The 27,680-nt window shown below is 43.8% G+C and overlaps 1 protein-coding gene across 1 annotated transcript; it reads left to right on the top strand.

Annotated features, from left to right (window-relative positions):
• LOC146007131 (uncharacterized) lies at window positions 1-27,680 on the top strand. Its single transcript, XM_083145504.1, has 4 exons — window positions 1-113; window positions 7,554-7,892; window positions 21,610-21,755; window positions 27,291-27,680. Exons 1-4 carry the CDS (start codon window positions 50-52, stop codon window positions 27,432-27,434), a joined length of 693 nt encoding a protein of 230 aa, XP_083001630.1. The 5' UTR covers window positions 1-49; the 3' UTR covers window positions 27,435-27,680.

The following is a 27,680-nucleotide window of genomic DNA, read 5'->3' as shown; positions in this document are numbered from 1 at the left end:
ATTTTGATGAGAGCCAGTCTATAATCCAGAAGTTAAAAGCTCAACTGAAATGATACTCAAGATGTTTATTTCCCTTCTGTCGCCTGTCCTGGCTTTAGATACATGCATCAAAGGTTAGAGCAATGATTTTATTTATGTTACCACTTAATATATTTTCATGAAACTGTATGCTGAGGTTTTTGTACATCTGGTGTTAAGTAACTGGTATGATAATAACAAGCTCTATTTCCAGGTCATGATATGCAGAAATAAGAAATACTAGTCAATCAAAGAGCGATGAAAGCAATTGGTTTAGAGGGATAAAGGGGCATTCACATGGGGCAATTTTAGCCCTGTTACTTAGCGTCTTTCCTGCTAGATTGCAGGGTTTTGCTTAGATCCTATTAGATTGTGGGGTTTTGCCTATAAACAACTTATTCAGATCTTATCGCATTACAAAATTGTTCTCAAAATGGGCAAAACCATGTGCACTGCAGGTGGGGCAGATGTAACATGTATAGAGAAAGTTAGATTTGGGGGAGTTATTTTGTTTCTGTGCAGGGTAAATACTGGCTGCATTATTTTTACACTGCAATTTAGATTTCAGTTTCAACACACACTACCCAAATTGAACTCTTTTTGCACATGTTACATCTGCCCCAACGGTAGTGTGCATGGTTTTGCCCAGTTTGAGAACAAATTTGTACTGCAATCAGATCTGAATAAGGGTCATTATGCAAAACCCTGCCCGGCACGTTCGCTCGTTCTCTCAGCACACTGCATTGCAGAGTGCATCGCTAGTACCACGAGATGTGCTGAGTGATCTGTGCTTAGCACGTCGCTCAGCACAGAGGTCAGCGCTGCACCACATGTATACAACTTAACTCAAGCTGTTTAGAGAAAGTTACTTAGTGTTAAGCTGTTCTACAGGCTCTAAATGTATACACGACAGCCATATATTGCACGACAAGTTGGGCAAACTAGGCGGGTGTTATGTGATGGCTCAACAGTCAGGATGCCGACTGTCAGTATGCGAACATCGGTATCCCGACTGCCAGTACTCCGTCAGGGAGCGCAAAGAATCCCCTTGTGGGCTTGGTGGCTTACTGCTTTCACCACAGGTTCTGTTCTCCCTATATGGGGGCCGTGGACCCCCATGAGAGAGAATACCCCTTGTTAGTCGGGATTCGGACTCTTGTGTAGACATCTGGCACCCAACTAGCCTACAAATGCTTGGAATGATTTTATCATTTAGTTTGAAAACTGGCTGAGAAACTGTCTGTATCAATGAATTTGGGTATGAAATCTGTCTGATCCAGTTGGTGGCATTGATTGACGGAGAACACTTCATACTGCAGTGTATAAAATGACTTTTGTTATAATGCACTTGCTAATCCTCGACTCCATTTTGTACTTTACCCTGTTAAAAATGAACAAATAAGTAATATTAATAGCTGCAACTTTGATGACATACAGGGGGAATATTTATTAAGATGGGAGTTCTATTTTACATGGGATGTTGCTATGGGCAACCAATCAGAATCTGATTGGTTGTCCACATCCCATGTGAAACAGAACTCCTATCTGAGTAAATTTCCCCAACAATACTTTATCTGCCAGAGATACCTATTTTCCTAGGAGACAATGAACATACACTTACAGTATACACTGTCCAATTATTTAGTATTTTGTCTGTACCACTATAGTAAGTTAACAGTATGTTTCTGTGATGACACAGCCGGCACCTTGTGTCTCACAGTGTAAATGACAAGCAGTTACTTTCTGAGCCTTTGTCCGACCCATGGACTCCACTAATTGACAATATGCTTTTAGTTATTTTGGATTTATTTATTTATTATTGGATTGGATTGTGTTGTTTTATGTGTAGTATTATATTGTATAGTTATATTGTATCTGTTATATTTAATTATGTAATTTATTCGGTTACAGTGTTTTCATTGTAATTTTTGATAGGAATGTCTAGGCCACAGTGGTATTTAAAGTAAATAAGCCTATTGATCCTAAGGACAAGCCAGACCAGTTTACCCTTGAGAGACCCCCTGCAGCTCCCTGGGAGGCTGCTTACGATTCGGCACTTGGGGGGTTATTGAAGTTTGTTCCGATGTTGCGCGTCTGCGCACGCGCAGGAGGGTTTCTGCGCATGGGCAGACGTATTGTGCATGCACCCACGGCAAACTTTCAATTCATCGGGTGTACGCACCCATGACGGTGTGTGGGGGCGGAGAAGGGCGGGGGGTACCGGGCTGCCTCATTACCATATGAGAACGCCCAGCTGGGCGTTCTCATGGTAATGAGGCCGTGACACAGGAGCGGGGGGCGGGCAGATGACATCACCGGATGTCAGCTGCCCACCCATATCCGTGCCAGCGTGCACGCATATGTAAGTGTCTTAAAAGTCACTTATATATGCGTGTACCTTCCACATCTTTCGATGGTCGCCGACCATCGAAAGATGTGGGAGGTTACCCGCAGGCATACGAATGGATGTTTATGCCAAACATCCATTCACAGCCTGTGCATGGAAACCTGCGCTGTGAGGGGGGGGGGGGGGGGGGGGCGTTCTTTTGCCGGGCGGGTTTTGGTGGATTTGCAAGACTGTGAATTTGAAGCCTTGCGAATCAACCAGAATAACCCCCTTGATGTGCCAAATTATACATGCAATAAATTGCATGCAACAAGTAATAAAGCAGTGCTATATACAAAGTGGGATTGTTTGTAAATTCAAAAGCACCCAATTCATTTTACTTTAAAAAATCGCATGCCTCAGCTCAATTCCTTTGCAAACTCCCAGAACTGTTCCAGTACCCCCATGGAGAAATCCTGACCCAAAGAGCCCAACTACATTGGCGACAGCACCTACAGTTATACGAAGAACAGGAGGCTAGTAATATTGCAGCCACTAGCCGTAAAGCACAGCGTAGTACGGTGGCAGCGACCTACTCTGTGTATGCCTCAATCCTTGGAGAGGTAATTGATCTTCAGTTAGCACAAAAACAGAGAGGAGTGTTGACACCTTACATTAGGCTGCATCAAAGACGCTTGCTCTCTATCAGGGCTTGATATGTCCATTTAAGGGGACGGTAATATTACCTAACAGAACCTATTCCCAACAAGGATAAATACTGCTGAAAGCAATTTCAAATATGCTTATTGATTGATCCACTTCTATTTTATTTAATATATAATGTTATGTTTTATAAATATGTGCATTTTATACTATTATATAAAACTCATGTTAAATAAATATTAATATACCTTGTGTGTATTGTTTCAAAGTTAATCCTGTTTTAATTAAAATAGTGCAGATTTATCCTCTAGAACAGGGCTGGGCAACACCGGCCCTCCAGATGTTAATGAACTAAACATCCCAGGATGCTTTGCATTAGTTTTGCTATGTGGTCATGCTGAAACTGATGCAAGGCATGCTGGGATGTGTAGTTCATCAACATCTGGAGGGCCGGTGTTGCCCAGCCCTGCTCTAGAAACTACAGTATACCAATGTTAACCTGGTTATGTTTGCACTGTTATATATCTTGTGACTTGTTAAAAACAACATAATGTCCATTTCTGTCTTTTTTTTATGCTAAAAATATAACATTTACATTGGGAGAATTGTAGGAAAGAATAATCATATGTTTTTAAAGGTTTAAACATCACAATGGAATTATTTGTATTTATTTCTTATATTGAAAATGTACAGTAACTTTTAACTTTAATAATAACTATAAAGACAATTATTCTTGTACATATATTGTATCTAGCGCAAATAAAACTGTTTTAGTTGGATGCAACTTGAGATGGGGGTGACATTTAGGGGGAAATTTACTAAGATGATTTAGTAGAAAAAAATCGTATTTTCCTACGAAAATACGATTTTTTTCGGTGTATTCGTATTTTTGGCATTTACTATGCCAAAAATACAAATATTCGGATTCATATTGATGGGACATTCGTATTTGTATTTACAAATATGAATGTCTACACCATCGATAGAATACGATAGAATATTGAAAATACGGCTGCTAATTAGTGTAAAACTGCCACGAATATACGGCAGGAAAAGACACTTTATTTTCCTGTCGTATTTGGCAGAAGCGTGCACGGATCAGTCAGATCCGTGCAGGCTTTAGTGTAAAAAATATATAAAAATAAAAAATTAAATGAAAAAAATCAGCATGGGGTCCCCCCCCCACAGCTGAAAACAGCACCAGGCTGAAAGAGTCGGGGCCGGTAATTAAAAATCAGGGAACCCGACAAATAGGGGTTCCCCGACTTTTAACAACCAGCCCCAGGCTCCAGATCCAGGGCTGGTTCCCAAATTTCAGGGGGGACAAAATGAGTAGGGGTCCCCCGTATTTTAAGAACCAGCCCCAGGCCAAACCAGCCAGCAGGGTAATGCCACAGCCGGGGGACACTTATTATATATATAGGTCCCGCGGCCAAAGCATTAACCCCCTGACCGGTCAGCCTGGCCAGGGGTCCTGGGGGAGTGGGGAACCAATAAAGGGGTCCCCCCCCTCCAGAACTTACCTGACCAGGCTGAAGCCTGGTGCTGTCCCCGGTGCCCCTGTGCGGTGGCCACCGGACTGATAAAATGGTGTAAAAAAAAAGATTAAAAACTATTGTCTTATACCGTGGAACTATGAGTCCCAGCAAGCCTCCCCCGCATGCTGGGACTTGGAGAACCACAAGTCCCAGCATGCGGGGCATTAAAGGGCCCGCTGGGTCTTGTAGTTCCACAGTACAAGAAATAGTTAAATAAACACACTGACACCCCAGAAAAATAAAAGTTTAATACATACATTACACAAACACACTGATACTTACCTATCTTGAGCCCGTCGGTAGGTCCCTGGGTCCGGTCCAGTGGCTTGGTTCCGGGGCCTTGGTTCCGGGGTTGGTCCGGGGCTCCAGGGCTGAAGAGTCCGGGGTCCAGGATCCGTTGTAATCCAAAGGGGTACCTGTGGAAGGATATCCTACTCACCTGGTCCTCTGGCGACCATCCCGGCATCTTCTGTTCAAGTCGCGCTGCTCCCGGCTGCAGTGGTACCTGCTCCGCTCGGACACTGGAGACTGAGACGCAGAGATATTCATATTTCCCCGCCTCTACTCAGAACCGACTTTCTCGGTTCCTGATTGGCCGCTAGTCGGCCAATAGAAATCATTCTGAGTAGAGGCGGGAAAATATGAATATCTCTGCGTCTCAGTCTCCAGTGTCCGAGCGGAGCGGAGCGGGTACCACTGGAGCCGGGAGCAGAACGACTTGAACAGAAGATGCCGGGATGGTCGCCAGAGGACCAGGTGAGTGGGAGGCTTGCTGGGACTCATAGTTCCACGGTATAAGACAATAGTTTACACCATTTTATCAGCCCGTGGCCACCGCACAGGGCCACCGGGGACAGCACCAGGCTTCAGCCTGGTCAGGTAAGTTCTGGAGGGGGGGACCCCTTTATTGGGGGAGTCCCCACTCCCCCAGGACCCCTGGCCAGGCTGACCGGTCAGGGGGTTAAGGCTTTGGCCGCGGGACCTTATATAATAAGTGTCCCCCGGCTGTGGCATTACCCTGCTGGCTGGTTTGGCCTGGGGCTGGTTCTTAAAATACGGGGGACCCCTACTCATTTTGTCCCCCCGTATTTTGGGAACCAGCCCCGGACCTGGAGCCTGGGGCTGGTTGTTAAAAGTCGGGGAACCCCTATTTTTAGTTACCGGCTCTTTCTGCCTGGTGCTGGTTATGGCTGTGGGGGGGACCCCACGTCATTTTTTAAATTTATTTATTTTTATTTCTATTTTTTTTTTTACACCTTGCAGCCTGCACGGATTTGACTGATCCGTGCAGACTGCCTACACTAATTCATATAAGCGGCCGTATATACGGCTGCTAATACGAATTAATACGACATCAGAGGTTTACAAAGCAGTCGTATATGACTGCTTTGTAAATCCCCCTCTGGAACACGACTTTGCATACGAGGTATGCAAGAATACGAATACAACTATTTGTATTCGTAATCTTAGTAAATTTCCCCCTTAATGAGATGAGAAATTGTGATTTTTGCGATTTTATTCGCCAAAATGGCCAAAATCGCCAATTTTCCCTAATTCGCATATTTAATGAGATGCGAAAAATGTAAAAAAACGGCGAGAGGTAAAACAAAAAAGTGAGAGAAAAAACGGTGTGGGGTCCCCCCTCTTGAGCATAACCAGCCTAGAGCTCAAAGAGCCGGTCCTGGTTTCATAAAGTCAAGGGGCTGAACAAATAGGGGTTCCCAGGATTTTATAAAACCAGCACCAGGCTCAAGGGCCGGTCCTGGTTCCCAAAATATGGGGGGAAAAATGAGTAGGGGTCCCCTGTATTTCAAGAACCAACACCAGGCCCAACCAGCCAGCAGGGTAATGCCACAGTCAGGGGGGAGACTTTTTATACAAGTCCCCCCGCCAAAGCATTCACCCCCTGACCGGTCAGCATGGGCAGGGGTCCTGGGGGAGTGGGGACCCCCAAAGAAGGGGTCCCCCCTCCAGAACTTACCTGCCCATGCTGAAGCCCGGGGCTGTCCTCGATGCCATTGGGCGGTGGGCATCGAGCTGATAATTGTGTAAAAAGATAGAGAAACTATTGTATACTGCTGTGGAACTATGAATCCCAGCAAGCCTGCACCACATGCAGAGACTTGGAGAACCACAAGTCCCAGTATGTGTGGCAAAAAAGGGCCCGCTGGGACTTGTAGTCCCACAGTAGCACAAATAGTTAAATAAATACACACACACACTGACAGTACAACTTTATTACACATGGAGCCCATTCATCCATTCCATACTCACCTATTTTGCCATGAAGCATCGGTCCCCTTGTCCTGTAGAATCCACTGGGGTACCTGTAGAGAAAAAACATACTCACAGACGTCTTCAGCGCTTCCCCGGGAGCCCTGCAGCACTGTAATCACGGTCCGGTGTTCTGTTTACATCTGGGGCTCCGCCCCCAGACCGGGACTTAGTCCCGCCCACCAGCCAATCATGGACCGGCATGGGGGTTGTCCCGGCTATTATTGGCTGGTGGGCGGGCCTAAGTCCCAGTCTAGGGGCGAAGCCCCATATGTAAACACCGGACCGTGATTACAGTGATACAGGGCTCCCGGAGAAGCGGCACAAATCCCTATAATAAATATGCTCCAAAGTATAGTATCTTTCACTGTATCTGTATTAAATGCCATCACAGTTATATACATCACTTTGGAAATAAAACCCTGCCTTAAGGAGCCCATACACGGTCCGTTGTGGACCGGCTCCGTTCTGTACTATGCGATGCGCGCTCCCGCGCATCACATAGTACGGTACAAAAAGTATGTGCTGCACATTCTTTTTGTACTAGGTACACATCGGATCGGATCGCAGTGCATGCACACTGCATGCACTAGGGATGCGATCCGACACGATGTGTGCTGTTTAAGTCCCAAACGGATCCGTTAAACGGACCGTGTATGGGCTGCTTTACAGTCATGTCACAAATTAGACAATGTAATAATTGTGATAATTTCTGTTTTGTTTTGTATTCTAAGGTCCTTCAAATGCAATAAAGCAACAGCCTACAAAAATATTTGTTAATTCTGGAGAAACTGTCATCATTAACTGCACTGTGACAAAGCAGATGAAAATTACAGGCATTAATCTAAGAAAACGTTTCACAAGAATAATGTTCATCAATAGTTTTCATAATTGTATATCTGAAAACAATTATAAGGATCGCTTGACATGTTCTGGGGTAGTTACACACTTCAGTGTAACCTTGAGGAATCTGACAGAAGATGACTCTGATTTTTACCTGTGTGATGGAGCAGCAGGTTTCTCTCAGGAAATCTACGGAGAAGGGACTTTGATTATTGTGCGTGATGCATTTGGTGAGTAGTGAGCGATTTCACTTCCGATGCTGCACATATAAAAGTTATTATTGTAATATACAATCTATAGTCATTTTATTTCATTTTATGTACTGTATTCTTGTTAACTGAAGGGGATGCAGTCAAAATCCCGACGGTCAAAATCCCGACGGTCAAAATACCGACAGCAATTGACAGAAACTCAAAATCCCGACATGGTCAAAATCCCGACATTTAAAATCCCGACATGGTCAAAATACCGACAAGGTCAAAATACCGACATTTAAAATCCCGACAAGTTCAAAATACCGACACATAGAATGTAGACAGGTGAAAAAGTCAACATGACTTTCGGGCGACAGGTCGCGAGGTCGACATGGGTTTTTCACTGTTTCTTGACCCGACATGTGCCGACAGGCGGTATTTCATGCCCTACCATCCACTAGGGCGTGGTGGGAGAATAAAATAGTGTGCCGAGCGTAGCGAGGCACCGTGCCCGAAGCATTGCGAGCGCAGCGAGCTATGCGAGGGGCTGCGGTTGACTTCCAACTGTGTCCATGTCGACTGTGTCGACATTCAGGTAAAAAAACTGTGAAAAGCCCATATCGACCTCGCGAGCTGTCGCCCGAAAGTCATGTTGACTTTTTCACCTGTCTACATTCTATGTGTCGGTATTTTGAACTTGTCGGGATTTTAAATGTCGGTATTTTGACCTTGTCGGTATTTTGACCATGTCGGGATTTTAAATGTCGGGATTTTGACCATGTCGGGATTTTGACTTTCTGTCAATTGCTGTCGGTATTATGACCGTCGGGATTTTGACCGTCGGGATTTCATACCGAATCCAACTGAAGTGCTACCTGCAGTGTGCCTAAACTTTAGGGTAAACTTTAAAGGCTACTTTGGCATCTACCATTAATAAAACATCCCCTCAATGGCAAAAATGAAGGATTCAAGGTGTGAATGAGACAGTGAAATTAATGGAGGAGGGGCGGAAAGAATTGATTATCTACAGCAGGGGTGTCCAAACTTTTTACAATGTGGGCCAGATTTGGTGAAGTGTAAATGCGTGGGGGCTGACCATTCAGACTGACATTCTTTGAATCATTAATCACATCAGAATGGTCCCAAAATGATCTCCACTTTTTCTTCCAAATCGATGGTTCGGAATATGCAAGAGAAAAGGAGAACAGACAAACTTTTTGTAGTTTATACAATACAATTTGGTGCTCCCCAACCGTGCGCACAGCAGCCTATCTAGTGATGTAGAGAGGGTTTTTCCCTTTAAATCCCTCACAAGCTTAGGTACAGAAAAAAATGGTATACATAACTTATGACCAGGCGCTTATGTGTCCGAATGGCTTGTTTTGCCCTTCCACCATTAATTGGTCGATGGTAACATGTGGGAGGGAATATCAAATATATAGTGAAGTACGGTTTAAGTCAACAATACTTTAATTTACAGACAAAAAGTTTTTTCTGATAAATCACAAACAGATTATAACCAGCAATGTAAAGATGAATTAAAATTCCGGTACATAAAATCTTTCACACAACAATAATTGCAATCCAAATGGGGGGGGGGGGGGGGGCTGTGGGAGGAACACTGGTTAGACTCAAGAAGATGTGGAGAATTACCAGAGGTGTTGGAACTGATTAACAGTTCTTTTGCGCATGTGAATTTGTCCCGGGGCAAATCACAGGTATCAGATCCTTCACCTCCCGGCGCTCCTCTCTAGAGTCATGCAGGTCACTTCCCCAGTCCTAACCGACGCATTTCGACTCCTCACGGGGTCTTTTTCATGGTTTTTTAGGAAGGTGTATCCTGCTGTAGTCCATGTTCTTCTTTTATCCTGTACTACTATCATATCCGGTAAAGCACTTCCGGAGCACGGTCCGTCTCCCTCTGTGCTCCGTGTCGGAAGTGACGTATCATCTCTCGCGCAACGTCATCTCCGGCACAGCTTTCAATGTCAGTTGCCGTGGTTACGTGAAGCTCAGTGTCCTAATGCGGCTAGTGTTCTATGATGCCGCATATTGTCCGTTTTGACGGCATTATGTTCAAACTGGTATGGTGCAGTTGAAACTCAATGTTGATGCCGCCATAGCTGTCATTCAAAGAACATAGTGATCAGTAATAATTCTCGTTCACATATAATTTAAAGTGACAGTGCAAGCAATATATAAGTGCAATCACTGCATTTTATTCCTATAGGCATTCAAAGTGACAGTGCTTGATACCTATATGCACTGGCACTTTAGGTATCAAGCACTGTCACTTTGAATGCCTGTAGGAATAAAATGCAGTGATTGCACTTATATATTGCATGCACTGTCACTTTAAATTATATGTGAACGAGAATTATTACTGATCACTATGTTCTTTGAATGACAGCTATGGCGGCATCAACATTGAGTTTCAACTGCACCATACCAGTTTAAACATAATGCCGTCAAAATGGACAATATGCGGCATCATAGAACACTAGCCGCATTAGGACACTGGGCGTCACGTAACCACGGAAACTGACATTGAAAGATGTGCCGGAGACGACGTTGCGCGAGAGATGATACGTCACTTCCGACACGGAGCACAGAGGGAGACGGACCGTGCTCCGGAAGTGCTTTACCGGATATGATAGTAGGAACACCAAATAAAAGAAGAACATGGACTACAGTAGGATACACCTTCCTAAAAAACCTTGAAAAATACCCCGTGAGGAGTCGAAACGCGTCAGTTAGGACTGGGGAAGGGACCTGCATGACTCTAGAGAGGAGCGCCGGGAGGTGAAGGATCTGATACCCGTGATTTGCGCAAAAGAACTGTTAATCAGTTCCAACACCTCTGGTAATTCTCCACATCTTCTTGAGTCTAACCAGTGTCCCCCCCCCCCCAATTTGGATTGCAATTAGTGTTGTGTGAAAGATTTTTTGTACCGGAATTTTAATTCATCTTTACATTGCTGGTTATAATCTGTTTGTGATTTACCAGAAAAAAATTTTTGTCTGTATATTAAAGTATTGTTGACTTAAACCGTACTTCACTATGGCCCTTATTCTGATTGACGCGTACTTTACCGCATACTTTCGGATGGCGTCTTTACGGCGTCTGCGCATGCGTGGAGAACGCAACGCGCATGTGCCAGGCCTTGACTCCGTACCAGTTCGGCCAAATCCCGTCCCAAACTGTTCCCCGCAATCAGTCGGGAAATATGGGCGTATTATGGGCGTCATGCGGAATGACACATGGGCGTAGTTTCAAAGTGGGCAAAACGGGGCGGAAACATGGGCGGACACGGGGGAGTACACTTATGTTGGGGGGCGTACATTCGGATACCACTCCGAATGCACGCGATCAAAAAGGGAAGAAATGTGCGGTGTCCACAAGTGTACTATTGCTTTGCGGACACCACTCGTTCATGCGGTAGGCGAACGTACGCCTAATGACTACAAGCATTAACACCTGAACCCAATAGAATCGACTCCTTTACTCATTACTCACTAATAGGACGCTTGTCAGTGCTTTAATTGAAACCATTGCTGCTTCAAGGAAACCGTACTAATCCCCCACATATGCTGTACTTGTCACACACTTTAAAACTGCTAACAATGGACATGACTGAATATTAATACTAGCAATACACATGTGTATTCGACATGTACTCATGAAACCACACATTTTTGGTAAAGTAAACAAATTTATTTCTATACATGTCACAGTCAATGCCACTGTGATGCAATGACCAAAAAATAAAAAATCCCAAACAAAAACAACATGGCAGGAATGTACAAAAATAAATAAGAATCCAAAACAAATATAATTGCACACAGATGGACTCCAGCACCTCCTATGTGCCACTGCACATGCAGCCAGTGGGAAATGAGGAGGCTGCTGGCCCTTCGACAGCAGGCCAACCTGCACCTGACCATTCTACAGCAGGGCAACCTACACCTGGCCCTTCTGCAGCAGGCCAACCTGCAGCTGGCTCATATGCACCATCAGCAGAATCATTTGGAACACAACCGGGGACTTAGCAACATCACTTCAAGTACAGCTGACAGTAATGGCAGGCAAAAGAGGGCAACAGGGGAACCAAAAAGGACATATGAAGCAAGGGCTCATCTGGTTACCCTCAGCACGTGATTGGACACAAGAAGCTGACACACACAGCACAATGGAAGATTTGGGAACACATAACGGTGGAGATTAATGCAGCCACAAGTTCATTTGCGACCACGTTTGGCCTTGGTAGGCTCCTTGGCCTGTGCAGCAGCTCTTCGGCCACGGACAGATGCTGGGGCAGGTGGAGCAGATGATGTAGAGGGGTTGGCTGGTCTACCCCTCCTGCCAGCAGGGAGTGTTGCCGGTGGTAATGCACCAGAAACGGATGACATTAGGACCCTGTTGCTGGTAACCAGCTCCACCATAAGCTCATTATGGTGGAGGAGGAGATCATTTTGGCGGGTGGCTTGCTCGGCCAGCACCTGAGCACTTGCAGCCATGGCCTGCATGCTCGCAGCGATGGCCTGCTGGGTGCTGACCAAGCTCGCCATGATCTCCTCGGTCCTACGCATCCGTTCTGATGCCAACTCTCCCTGCTGGTTGATGTCCCCAAGCATGTTGGCCAAGGTGGCAAAATCGGCTTGGGCCGATGGCTGCTGCTGCACAGGCCTACCACTGGGGCCAGGTGGCACGGACTCCTCCACCTCCTGAGCAGAGTCGTCACCAAGCGGTGGGGTGTCTGTGGAAAATGATAAACACAATTAGGACACATTCTAAGATAATTACTTGCACAAGTTTATGGCATGACCAATATTTACCTTCCAGAAAAGACGCAAACACTTCAGCTGGGGCCTCGCTATCCATCGTGCTCACCCCCCTGACCTCCTCAACTGATATACAGCACTCGGCCATCAACTCCAGGGGGGTGAGCTCTAGCCCTGATGGCATGGGCCCGGCCCCAGATGTCTGGCTGTGTTGCCACCGCTTGGTCATCTTCCTCTTCAGGTTGGTTTTGAAGTCCTGCCACCTGCAATGTAAGTTGACATATTAATACCTGTCACTCCAGATGTTAGCTGTTGCAGCCATTGCTCTGTGCTACATATTATGACATGTGGTTAATGTCCAAAAGATAACATTACATGCAACTATGATCTCAACCGTTACAATACACATTCACAATCACCGTACTCTAACTCTCAACTAAATAACATGGCAATAATGTCTGTGTATCGTAACAACTTCACAGGCCATTTGCAAAATCCATCTAAGCATGAATTCAATCATTACTTGCCTATTACTGGGCACATGTATCACAAAACAACTTGCCTCTTCTTCACATGGTCCGTCTCACGAACTTGTGGCGCAACTTCATTAATCTCTGCCGTTATCTGTTCCCAAATCTTCCATCTGCGTGTGTGTGTCAGCTTCTCCGATGGACACTCAATCCAATCACGTGCTCGGGGAACCAGGATGGCAAGCTCCTGTGCTTCATATGCCTTATTTCTTGTAGTTGGTTCCTCTGTTGCCCTCGCTGTCCCCTTGCCACGTCCATGGCCACGCCCCCTGGCACGTGTCGCTGCACTTGAAGTGCTGGCCATGGTACTACCTTGTGAAGTCCCCGGTTGTGTTCCAAACGATTCTGCTGATGGTGCATATGAGCCAGCTGCAGGTTGCCCTGCTGCAGAAGGGCCGGGTGTAGGTTGCCCTGCTGTAGAATGGTCAGGTGCAGGTTCCCCTGCTGTAGAAGGGCCAGCAGCCTCCTCATTACCCACTGCCTGCATGTGCAGTGGCACATAGGTGGTGCTGGAGTCCATCTGGTCAAATAGTTGCTGCAGGTCTGGGTCCACCTCTGGTTGTGATCCAGACATGTTAGCAACAACATTGTCACCTTCTAATACACCTTTATATACTGTTTGTGTATCCTGTTTGGCGGACATCAGCGGCAGCTGCGTTCCGTGCGTGTGCGTACGTCGCTGTTTTTTCGCGCCGCATACGGTGGCGGAAATTCCATTGTGTAAAACCTGGCGAAACTTCGACATGAAATACTGGTCACCAATTCTAACATTGCATAGAATCTTCTGATACACCTGTGACTATTGCACAATACACATGCTATTTGCTAGCATGACATGACATTTGGTTCATGACTACTGTGGTATTGTGGAGTTTGATTGCAAGCTAAAAGTAGCCCAATCCCTTAGAAAATCCAGGCCACAAATCATGCAATACTCATCACTACTGTTATAGACCACACATGTGAGAGGCCTATAAATAGTGAGTTGCTGCTAGAATCATTTGTCAGCAGATCTGGACTTGTCAGGGTCTAAGGTAAGCTCTTCCATGGTCCATGTAGATATGCTATCCATTAACAATGTAAGTGTATGAATGTATGCACCATTGCCTCACTGACTACAGATTGTTGGGCCAGCAAAGTGCTTGTAGCATTATTGCAACATGTCACATGTTCACTATTTCACTCACAGGTCTTAAACCTGTGTGGGTTCATCTATTGCAGGACAACATGTCCCAGCAATAGATGAAATGTCTCATAGTACATGATGTCGGCAAAAAATGCTGACACCTTTATCTGTGTGTTTAGGACGGTGTGTATTGAGTTCATATTATTGTTACATCATTATAGGGTCAAATGGATCTTCGGGATTTCACGGGGCGGCCATCTATTGTACGTATTGAAGCCTACAAATCTATTTGTAGTGGGATATGGCCATTATGTGCATAGGTGCATCAGTATTTATGTTCATTTCTTTATAGGTTGCTGAAGCAATGATGCGCTACATGGAAAGGAGGCTAAGGGCACTTGCGGCTCTCCCCACTCGTCGCCCAAGGAGGCCAGGACGTGCTAGAATCTATCGCACACGGGTGACTCTGTTTGCTATGCCCGATGATGAGGTACTTACTAGGTACCGGTTACCGCCACATGTAATTCTGGATCTGCTCACGTTAATTGAGAGCGATCTGGAACCTCTACACGGGATCACGACAGCAATTCCGCCTCACACACAGCTGCTGGCGGTGTTGCATTTCTGCGCCTCAGGATCATTCCAACAAGTAGTGGCAGTACTTGCTGGAATATCTCAGCCGGCCTTCTGCCGAATCCTGAGGCGTGTGACGTCGGCCATGTTCAGGCGCAAGGGGCACTTCATGGCCATGACATTTGCCACCGAGACCCTGCGCAGAAGCCAGCAGGCCTTCCATCAAATTGCTGGCTTCCCTAATGTGATAGGGGCTGTGGATGGCACCCATGTACCATTTGTGCCTCCATCTCGAAGTGAGAAGATATATAGGAACCGCAAATTGTTCCACTCACTGAACGTGATGGTGGTATGTGGCCCATCCATGGAGATTCTCGCCTTCAACTCGAAGTTTCCCGGAAGTGCCCATGACTCTCATGTCATCCGACAAACCGGGATATGGCAAAGACTACAAGAGCTGGAAGGCCGTGATGCGTGGGTTCTGGGTGACTCCGGTTACCCATGTACGCCCTGGCTACTTACGCCGTACAGCTACCCAGCACCGGGCCCACAGGAGGCATTCAATGGGGCGCATGTTGCCACCAGGCAAGTGGTGGAGCGCTCAATTGGCCTTTTAAAGGGTCGATTTAGAGTGCTCCACCGCACTGGTGGTGACTTACAGTATGCGCCTCAAATGGTGTCGAGGATCGTGGGCCTGTGTATATTTTTCCACAACATTGCTGTGCGGCGTGAGATACCCTTTGATGAGTGGGAGGTACCATCTGAGCCGCAAGATCCGCCCATGCGCCCATCCCGCGCCCCTGAATGCCGGAGGGGATACCAGCTGCGGGACTCTGTGGCGCAAAGATACTTCAGGTACATTTTATCTAGTTGACCAGAACACACCAATTCTTGTAAAAATCACCCCTTCAAATAAGTACAGTGTGGTAGTTGTCAGTGTTACAAAACGACAATTATCCAGCCTGCCCTCCTAATGGCAAAGAAATAGTAGATATTTATCATATGTGCTTAGTTTTGGGGGAAGTACAATATAGGTGCTCATTATTATACCTTCTACAAGGGATCTTATGTGTTTGTTATATCTTCATTATTGTAGTTGATACTATCCCTGATGACTGGTGAGTACATTGATTTATTCTCTAATGTGTTGGGGATTTTTTCCTGTGTTGATGTATGATTTGTTTGCAGATATATATATATATATATATATATATATATATATATATATATATATATGATATTTGAATTTATTAACATGTTTAAACATTTCAAGGAGCAGGCAGGCAGGCAGGCAGGCACCCAGGCAGGCAGCCAGGCAGCCAGCGCTGGTGTATAATGCTGGACTCAGGATACCTGCAAGTATGTGTATGTGTCTTTTAAACATAAATGTACGCATACACATAGATGCATAGAGTAAGTAATGCTAAGTACAGCTATGCGTTGCTAAGCTATAGCACGCGTTGCTTGGCGGAGCGAGGCGTCGTTGGATTTGCTAAGTGCATACACACTGTGTTTTATATATATCAGATTTGTTCATTGCCATACATCAGCACTACTGTTTTGAAGGCATGCGAATTTGTCACCATTTGTGTTGGCGCAGAGACGCTGCTCATGTAAAGATGAACAATAAAGTTATTAACACAAATAACTGTGATAAACCAATGCCACCACCTGATTGGTTGATTGATGCCATTGTTAACATGGCGGAGACACGAAGGGCAGACCCGTTTTCTCCTGCGGAGCTGAGGGTTCTTGTCTCCGTCATGGAGACAAGGCTGGGCCGTGCTGGGCCCTTTATCAGCAACCGGCATAAACGCCGGGCCTATGCTGCGGCAGGGCGCAGGATTTACGCCCGCACTCGGGTGCGGAGGAGCATCGGGCAGCTCGAGAGGCGCTGGTCGGACCTCCGCAGGCGCCAGCCCCAGCTGTTACAGCAAATTAGGGGCGAAATAGCTGCTTGTGAGTATTTTAGCTATGAAATTTCGCACTTACAACATAGCATATAGAAACAATAAAATGTGTCTCATGATAAGTGGGTGTCCATGGGTTTAAAAGTCCATAGACTGTTATGTGTGCTTCTTCCTGGTTAACATGCAGTCATGTGGCTTTTATATGTAATGACATAGCATTGATGATTCTGATGCATACAATGTGCCAGATCTAATATGTGTTACACATTGATAAATGCCAGGGTTGTAATGTTTGAACAAATTACTAACAATCACATAATATTTTAAATGTCACATTTTGGAGTCCATTAACAGTAAGGAGCTACTTTCCAGCATCGTTTGCCATCATTATCACCCTTCCATGTATGTCTTGTTATGGATTAATACATGTGCCCCAATGACCCGACATTGACCATGATTTTTTTTTTCTACCACACAGCACGAGCCCGAGCCCGACAGCCACGTGAAGAGGCCGAGGCAGCCCTGGCCGAGGAGGAGGGGCAAGAGCCTGAGGAGGAGGTGGCGGCAAGGGTGGAGGAGGAGCAAGTGGAGGAGGAGGAGGAAATGTTGGAGGAGCAAGTGGAGGAGATGGTGGAGGAGATGGTGGAGGAGGTGGTGGAGGAGGAGGAGGTGCCTGAGGAGGTGGTGGTGGAGGAGGTGGAAGAGGAGTTGGTGGCAGAGGAGGAGGTGTTGGTGGCGGAGGAGGAGGTGGAGGAGGAGGTGGTGGTGGTGGAGGAGGAGGTGGAGGAGGAGGTGGTGGTGGTGGAGGAGTTGGTTGTGGCGGAGGAGGTGGACGAGGTGATGGTGGCGGAGGAGCTGGCGGAGGAGGGGGCTGAGGAGGCCACGGTTGCCCCAGAGGTGTCCGATTCCGAGGGGGAGGAGGCATGTCAGGCCCCGGAGTCACATCTGATCGGTATGTTTACATAATGCATCATTCATGAAGTAGTTGTACTGGTATTTGTTATGTAGCACTGGTGATGATAAATGTTGTTACAATACTATTAATACAGACCCCAAAGTGGGTAGCTACAGATACAGGTACGGGTTAGATGGGGTGTCCAAGGCATCCCTTTAATCCAGGACACCTCTGAATTACACAGGTTTGTGGGATGGCTTGGAGCTCCATTTTGACTGCCACATAACCGTTGTAGTTAAACAGGATCCTGGAGTAAAGGGATGAGTGGATCATTTGTGGATTAAATTCACCTGCTGCAAGCGTTGATTATGACCCATCAAATAGTGGAATCTATATTGTTGGTGAATGTTATTTCTAAACTATAGGATGTATGCTATAAATGGAGTATGGGCTGGCCTACCTTGGAATGGAGTCACAAGTTGCCAGTGTCCCAGGAGCCTCCTCTACCTAAACACCCCCTGTAGTTCAGATTGTTTTTTTGCCGTCACAGAATTGTAGGTTGGTTTAGACAGAATTATGATTTGGAGGATGTGTACTGTGCATTCCTGACATTTGCATAACTCCCATGCCACGAACCATCACTGAACTTAGACTGAGGAGATTGTGACAAGTTCTTATTGACGGAGGCCATGACATGCTTGTCATTGGTTAGTCATGGGTGGGTTGTGACTGAGAAGAAACACTATGACTGTTATGTCTTCTGCAGAGTAAAGGGTAGAGGGACAAAAACACAGTATGTAGTAAATAAGTGTGTATGTATGTAGATATGTATGTGTCATATCTATTTATCTATGTGTGTCTCTATCTCTCTACATAGATATATATATATACACATGTCACCTAGCATTTGTGCAATTTATGTAGCAGTATGTGAAATGTATGCATGAATATCATGACTAATTTTTGCCCCTTTGACATGCCCACAGATGACACCACACCGGCAGATGAGGGAGTTATTGGGGCCCTCCTGCGGGCGGAGCACCATTTGAGGCTCTTACTAGCAGATCTGCAGGACCTTCGCGATCTCCTGATATAATTTATAATTTTATATTTTGTGATTGACATGTTAATTTTGGTTTATAATAAATGTTTTATGCAAGTTCACAGTTGTTGGTTTTCTTTGCACATTAAACAGTATATGTGTAGATTGTTTATAATCTTTTACACAGGGTCTAATAGAAACCATTGCACTTCAATTGCTGTAAGGGTTAATGTGTGCAATGCATGTGTTAGGCATGCTTGTAAGGATATATTGGCATCTAATTGATTCCAATTCCAAATAAGAAGTTTTTTATGAGGATAGGTAATTGAATAAGTGGGTCATGTGATGTATTGCAGAAGATACATAATAGTGGGTTGTTTGGCGTAAATACTCCGCTTACGGGCGGTAGCACCGCTTGGCTCCCGTTCGGATGCGGTATTCCCGAGCATAATCTGTAATACTCTGTAATACCGTGCAGAATCTGAGTGTTTCTCCCGCACACGCATGGTTTGTATGTCGTCTGTAAACACGCCCTGTTCTTAAAGAGTGAGTCCGTCCGAATGCGGAGGACCCGTGGGCGTTTCTACGGACGATGGCCGCACGCGGCAGAACACCGTGGCGTGCGGACCGCTCCGTAAGAATGCGGGAATATCCGCACCGATCAGAATAAGGGCCTATATTTGATATTCCCTCCCACATGTTACCATCGACCAATTAATGGTGGAAGGGCAAAACCCATTTGAACACATCAGTGCCTGGTCATAAGTTATGTATACCATTTTTTTCTGTACCTTTTTGTAGTTTATGACAATATGGAGAGAACCTCCTCCAAACGTGTAGAGGGGAATAATTAGAAGATAGTGCTCCCAAAGTTCCCAGATGATCCCAGGGTCATAAAGGTAACCTCACTCGTGAATATAAGCAGAAGCTTACATGTATGCTTACATGCACGTTATTGGACGACTCCTATAAAGGTATCTTTATTAGAGAAGCAAAGTCTCACAGAATTCTTCCGAATACCAAATTTTTATTCCAATAAAACACAGTGCAGGGTCACAATCATCACAGCAAAAACTGTCACACAAGTTGGAACCCGGGTAAAGTGTGGACAATCCAAAACTGCACAAAGTGAGACAAAATTTTTGTATATTGTTATTGTCCATTTGGATGGTCCGGTGACCATCAATATTAGTCTCCTGCAGCTGGAAAATACAGTGGTAGAGGTTAAATTGTTTTTTCTTTGTTACATCAGAATGGTCCCCCACTCTGCCCCCATTCACTCTATGTCCCCCAGCCTGCCCCTTCACTGTTTTTCTCCCAGTTTGCCCCCATTTACTCTATGTCCTCTAGCCTGCCCCTCCTTCACTGTATGTCACCTATTCATTGTATGTTCCCCACTCTGTCCCCCAGCCTGCCCCCTTCTCTTAATGTCCATCAGTGCCTTCATTCTTTGTATGTCCCCAAGCCTGACCCTCCTTCACTGTATGACTCCTATTCACTGTATGACCCCCATTCACTATGTACCCCACTCTGCCCCCGTTCACTGTATGTTTCCCAGCCACTTGTGTGAGCCAGAGGAAGGAGAGGCAAAGCAGGCACTGCAAGGACAGGAGATGCTTGGACATTCTAAAATTGATCCTATTAAAATATATAGGAAAATGCCAAAGACTACCACTTTATTCCCCATGGAATTATTTTCCAAAAATACTGTCAGTCCTACCACCTAAATAACATGGTATTTCAGTATACATCAGCCTGCTTTACACCTTTATCTAAATTGAAAAATATTGTCCCTCAAATGAAATCCTTTTTCTCTGTATGATTTTGTATAAATAAGCACATTCAATTGCCTAGTCCTTACACAATTAGAAACAACCTAGGTCCACACAGATTTTCATATTGGATGGTGCAATATTTTTTTCAATGTTTTTTAATTTTATTTGGTGAAGCATAAAGTAAGGAAATAAAGTTAGAATACATAATGTCTTTGTATCACTAGTACCTAACTTGTAGAAAAAAAACAATAAAAATAATTTGACATTCAAAAACCTGATCCCGAGGACATTAAATGTAATCTTTTTAAATACTATGGGGGTAGTCAATCTGGGGTTCCAACTGTTTGAATGTTCCGACAGTTGGAATCCTCTCCTGGGGCCTTATTTTGGTTCATTCTTTCTGACAAAATCCTTCTTAGATGGACAAAACCATGTGCACTGCAGGGGGGGCAGATGTAACATGTGCAGAGAGAATTAGATTTGGGTGAGTAATTTTGTTTCTGTGCAGGCAAAATACTGACTGCTTTATTTTTACACTGCAATATAGATCTCACTTTGAAGTAAAACCCCACCCAAATCTAATTCTCTCTGCACAAGTAACACCTGCCCCACCTGCAGTGCACATGGTTTTGCCCATCTAAGAAGGCCCCTGGAGTCAATCAGTTGACTGTTGGTATTCAATGTACTGATATTCGAGTGTCCTGAAATTGGTGAAAACATCCAAGAATTGTAGGAAAACAGCCGTGAATTCAACAATCTAGCCGTGAATTCGACAAAACAGCTTTGACATCCTTCAATGCTGTTGACAGCACTGCATTGGTGAGTGTCGATATTTCCCATCGGGAAATATCAGCACAAATTAAAAACACCCTTATAGAGTCCAATGAACTGTCAGAACTGATATCCAGCATAATAGGAGCTACTTTATAAAATTGCTAGAAGTTTTGTCATTGTTTATTTGTATTTTCACATGGACTTCTAATCTCCAGCCTACATTTAAACTCCATATACAACAAGGTTTAATGCAAAATAATGGCACCTCTGATTTTCTCATCAAATACTTATCTGCCAACTGAGAAACAAACAACATGCATTATTATATTTTTTATTCTCTCTTTAGAGAACAAGGTTAAAAAAGAAGAAAATGACGCAGACACCACCACTGGGGGTTCACTTCAATCTGCTCATGTGCCATATATCATCACCATTTTTATTTTGTTTATTCTTTTAGCAGTTTCTTTGGTGTTTAGAAAATTCAAGATGTCTGTAAGTATTTTATTTTCAAGCTGTTACATTGTTGTTATTTTTTCATGGCAGAAACCACATGTGCTGTAAATTATGTAAAGATTAAGTATTTGTTTTTTTTGGTTGTCTACTGTATTTGTAACTGATATAGGGATATTGTTTACAAATAGACATTGTAATGCCTTTCAGCATAGGTTTCTGTTGTAGTGATTTCTTTCTGTGATTTGCATAATCAACTCCCTCTAGTGGTCAGCACAGATCTAATCTCAGTAGTAGTTTGTTTCCCCTAAACCAGGCATGTCCAAAGTCAGGCCCGGGGGCCAATTGCGGCCTGTGCTGTCATTTCAAGCGGCTCGCAGCCTCCAGCTGGAAGCAGGCAGAGCATCAGATGTGGGAAGCACAGCACAGGACACTAAAGGTGGGGCCCCGGCGAGCGCGCCTTTACCTTGCTGTCTGCTGCAGTGAGGAGGTGCCGGCCGCCACAGTCAGATGTGTTTGGCATCCTACCCCTGCTGCTGCAATCGTATATCACCCTACTCCACAATCACAGTGACAGCAGTGTTTGGGGAGCGGGGTAGCAAGGGGGAAGCTTGCTCCCGTAACATGCAGAGCAGTGGAGGGCAGCAGCGGGAGCCCAAGCATCTCCTGTCCTTGCAGTGCCTGCTTTGCCTCTCCTTCCTCTGGCTCACACAAGGGGCTGGGAAACATACAGAGAAGGGATGGGGCAGAGTGGGGGACATACAGTGAAGGAGGGTCGGGCTGGGGGACATACAGTGAATGGAGGCACTGATGGACATTCAGAGAAGGGGGGACAGGCTGGGGGACAGAGTGAATGGGTACAGAGTGGGGGACATACAGTGAATGGTGGACATACAGTGAAGGAGGGGCAGGCTGGGGGACATAGAGTGAATAGGGGCAGAGTGGGGGACCATTCTGATGTGATTAATGATTCAAAGAATGTCAGGCTGAATGGTCGGCCCCCACACATTTACACTTCACCAAATCTGGCCCTCGTCGCAAAAAGTTTGGACACCCCTGCCCTAAACCCTCTGTAGCTAGCTCAGCAATGCATTCTGGGTCAAAGAAGCTGTAATCAGCCATTTTCCATTCACCACATGGACTCAGGCAGACATATCTCACATGGTCCAGCCTGGTACAGCATTCAATGGTGAGTTTATCACTCAAAACTATGCCACCTAATTAGATAGACTAACTTCATTAGTTACAAAGTAGCAAGCCCCTTTTCACATGTAATGCCATATTTGTTTGCATGTGTATTGCATATGTTTGCCTTGCATTTTTCAATGCGCATATTGTAATCGCATTTTCATGTTTAATTGACGTCAATATAGCAACGTCACAGTATAGCATATCACGATACTGTAGCAATTTTATGTCTATGCAACCTTATGCTTATTACATCATCTAATCTGTCATTGCATATATTCAGGATCCCTTTACTAAACAATAAATACTGTTCTTTAGATATCGTATCAGGATTGATTATTGTAAAGTAAAGAAGGTGGTTATACTGTAAGCTTTGAATTTACCAAGCGGCTTAGTGAGAGGCTGAACAGATATCTTTAATATTATATCCTCTTTGAGACACGTATACCTAAAGCATCTTGTAGGGGTTCACCATGGAATAAAGTAGGATTATATAGTTTAGAATTTCAGAAGATAATGAAATTTAATCTATAAGTGTCTTGCATATCGTATAGCTAACTACTTTGATAAGTTTTTCACTTTTTATAGATTTTGAGTCTGTGTTGTCAACTTAATCAAACTGACCAACTATTGTGCTGATTCAGTGAATCAAACAGAGATATCCTCTTATACAGTTGACAATCAAGTATAACAGACATCGTGAATGTGAGATATGTGAAATGGTGTAACGCATTGAGCGTTTAACCATGTCACATCCGGTCTGACAGTCACTCCGAATTAAAGCCGGATCCAGGAGGAAACGGAGGACTGTGGAGCGCAGTTTGCGTTCTATAAGTCGGTCTTCCGGTTTTCACTTGACTTCCGCCTAGTGGCAGAATAATACACTCGGGAGCAACATAGAAGAGGCATTCCAACAAACAGATGTGACATTTGACAAATGGAACACACGGTGTGATCGCCATGCGTTCCAAATGAATTTTTTTTCTTCTTTTTTTGGCTTCACTGTTTATTTCCCTTATTTTCACACACATGTAGCGCCAAAAGGCGATTAATGGGGCATCACTTGTTTGTAGCCGACCACCTTCAGAATATACATTTTCAACATACTGGCTCTAATTGCCACACAGAAAATGACAAATTCACATATGCCCTATATATATCCTTCCAAATCACTTCACTGTCATTCCTGATTCCGGAGCTGAGCAGTGCACTTCATTTTATTGAATCACTAGTTACTATTAGATGCACTCTTCACTATTTATTCAGGTTTTTCCATCAGTATCCATTTGGTGGAATCTTTTGGTCATACCATCACTGTTATATATTTGTGTATTTTTTTCTTTATATGTCATTGAATGTATTGCAAATTATGGTATATTTATTAGTCTCTAAAATGGTGGTTATATATTTGTGGCACTAATTAATTTATGTTAGTCACCACTTTCTGAATTCACTAAATGTAGCCCATATATATTTATAATACTATCGCTGTGCCTCATTGGGCATGTTAAAAATGAGCCTCCCTTTATAATTAGATACCTTTGCTGGTTATTTGCTAGAGTCTGAAGGCTGTCTTATTCGTCATAAAGAACCCCGGTCTTATTCGTCAGAAGAACTCCAGTAGTTCTAAAGAACATCAGCTGGTGGTATGTTACAAAAAAAATCTATCTACTCTGATCAATTCTAGTATTAGAAGTGGTTTTAAGAACCATATTAAATTTAATTTTAGGATATCCCTCACAATCAATACCTTAAGTATTCACGGGGCACTATTTATTTTGGATCTATCCTTTACCATTGAGGAATCCCAGTCCAATTAAAGGATCTTTATGTTACCTGTTTTGTCCCCTTTGTGTTGATGAATGTTCATTCAACCTCCTGCTCTTCTCCACACCTGTTCATCTTCACTTCATTTGTCATCCTCTCCCTTTTTATTTATATATACTTTGTTAAAATTGTTTATAATGTATTTACATTTATGTATTATGATTTACAGTGTGATCATCTTACTCAACTGAAGTACCTTGGTCCCGATTAATTCATTATTATGACAAAACGCGTTGGACTAACGGGCTAATCACAATATCTGTTGTACTTGATTGTCAACTGTATAAGAGGATATCTCTGCCTGATTCACTTATGGTGTCTGGCCTTATGTGTAATTGGCATTATGGCATGTGGTTTTATTTGTAATGGGTATTACGGAGTTTCCTAAAATGTGTAATGGGCATCACGATTTGTTATACAGTATGTAATGGGCATTGGGGTGTGTCATATGGTATGTGTTGGGCATTACGGTTTGTTATATAGTATGTAATGGCATTATGGTGTGTGGCTTTATTTGTAATGGGTAATAGTTTTGTAAAATGTGTAATGGGAATTATGGTGTGTGGTCTAATGTATAATATCATGCCCCTTTTTGTGATGACATACCTCCTTTCTATGAGGCCATGCCCCCTTTACGCCGTGCAAAGGTCCGAATTTCTACTGGATTTTGATCTGGGGCCACCTATTACCATATTTCTAGATTCGCCTATGCTTACATTTAGTAAATGCTGCAATTCTTGTGGCAAAATGGATCTCTTTGCATGAACCAAGCCTCAGAATGAAGACAGGAAGACTTGTGGTGCACAATCCAGAAGCCCACCATACACGTTAAACACTGTTGAGTCATCACACCAGATGCCGGCTTCCCCTATGAAAGCATTAACCTTTTAACTGAAAAAAGTTAAATATTTATAACCGTAACAGAGAGATATACTGTACAATGCCATTAAAAAATGACACTGTTGCGAAGTGTAATGTCATGACATAAAAACTACTCTACTGCACCAACCCCAACACAACCATAGACAACGTTTACACAGTGATTTTATTTTTCTCAGGTAAACAAACTCCACTCCACAATCTTCATGTTGCTGTTTCATGTAGTAGACAGTTATGTCAAACTGCCTTGGGGTCTGACAGGTAGCAAAAACTTGGTACTGATCTCTGCAAGTGCTTGTTATTCAACAGGATGTTTTACAAATGATGGACTTTTCTGATCTGTTTGACTGCAATACTATTGGGAAATTACCAGTGGCAGTGTACAGTATGCCATAGGATGTGTACCTCTTGTAATGAGTACAGGACAATACCTGAACTCAATTTAACAGGGCAATAAGAGAAACAGCCTCTCAGTGAATATCGGCCATGGATGCTGCAGTGACATAACTATGCAATTAATGAGCAGTGAGTTTATTTATAGTCTGCATCGAAAAGTTTCTATTGCAGTTGAGAGATTGCAACATCCCCCACCATTAATTAGCTTGTTGAACATTTCCTCAGCCGACTAAGCATGTGTTAGAAAAGTGAATGATTTGGAAGCATGATGGTCCAAAAATCCATTATTCACTTGCTGCATCACCGGCGTTTGGAAAAGGTGGTGGAAGAACAGAAAGACTACATATGGATGCAGTGTACACAGGGCTGACCCAATTGAACATGCCATATTAATGGGATATCACCCAGGTTGGAACTATGGACAGATTAAGCCTGGCGAAGTGATAAAGTGGAAGGTGATAATGCACCAGCCAGTCAGACCCTAATGGCTATTTTTCAAACCCAGTCTGTTACATGGCAGTTAGGAGCTGATTGGCTGGTGCATTTTCACCTTCCACTTTATCAAAACTTTATCACTTCACCAAGCTTAATACATCTGCCCTCATGTTCCCTAACCCAAATCCAGCCTTGGTTAGGGAACATACAACAAATATAACATACAACACATAAAGAATGTTTGCTGTGGAAAACAGATAGCAAACCTATCTGTATAATTATAGTATAATTATATAATGATGATATTTAGGCTGTTAAGTAATAATACAATTGTTTCTATGTTACTCTTTATGAAAATATACTTATAGTATTACTCTATGTTATTTCTGGATATAATGTTTCCATGGTATAACGAATTCATGCTAACTAGAGAAAGCAAGGTCGTAACTACCTTAGGTGCAGGGGGTGCAGCTGCTATGGGGCCCAGAGATGAGAGGGGCCCACTTTGCCTGTCAAAGTATCATGTGATATATATATTTTTCAGCATTATCACCTAATTATCTAATTATCAGCATTAGGTGATAAATAGGGGCCCTTACACACTTTTGCTATGGGGTCAACATGTATCTAGTTACGCCACTGAGAGGAAGGAAGTAAAACCTTGCAAACTATCAGTTTGAAAAAAAAAAAAAACATATGTAGTGGCGTTGTTGCTTTTCCTTAAAATTGTATATGCACAATCCGTTAGAAAAATGTGGTAAGTTTGTTCATAGTAATGTTCCTTGTTTCTGCCTTTTTGTTGTTTGACTACATGTTTATAATTTTTTTTTATATATATTTTTTTATAAACAGAATGAAAAACAAAGCGTGAATCAAAACACGTATATGGATATGACACAAACTCTCCGTCGAAACACAATGGGACAATCAAGCATGTACACAAAACCTCCAAATACAGCTACTCCTTTTGAAGTTAATATATTATATGAAAAATAACTATGATAATTCAGGTATTGCCTTTATAGAATTACAAAATGCAACTTGAAATATAAGAAAACCTGGTACTTGTTTCCTAGCACGGCGCCCATCGCATACCATTGCATGCCTTAATTAGTGGTATGCGATGGGACCCGATTTTCGTGTCCTAAGAGCCGCAGTGTACAATTTTAAAATCTCATGCCATTAAAATGGCATGCAATGCGATGATTTAATTGTACATGCACCCTGATGGGTGATTAGTAT

This window comes from Crinia signifera, chromosome 6 (assembly GCF_055691185.1).
Source record: "Crinia signifera chromosome 6, ASM5569118v1, whole genome shotgun sequence".
Taxonomy (NCBI): Eukaryota; Metazoa; Chordata; class Amphibia; order Anura; family Myobatrachidae; genus Crinia; species Crinia signifera.
Note: the sequence above shows the minus strand (reverse complement) of the source record. Positions and strands in the feature narration are given on the sequence as shown.

What these genes read in the sequence shown, in the direction of transcription:
- LOC146007131 (XM_083145504.1), top strand. Translation starts at nt 50, where the DNA reads ATGATACTCAAGATGTTTATTTCCCTTCTGTCGCCTGTCCTGGCTTTA. An exon ending in TTTAGATACATGCATCAAAG is followed by an intron (nt 114 to 7,553) that starts GTTAGAGCAATG and finishes TTGTATTCTAAG; the next exon opens with GTCCTTCAAATGCAATAAAG. An exon ending in TTAGAAAATTCAAGATGTCT is followed by an intron (nt 21,756 to 27,290) that starts GTAAGTATTTTA and finishes TTTTATAAACAG; the next exon opens with AATGAAAAACAAAGCGTGAA.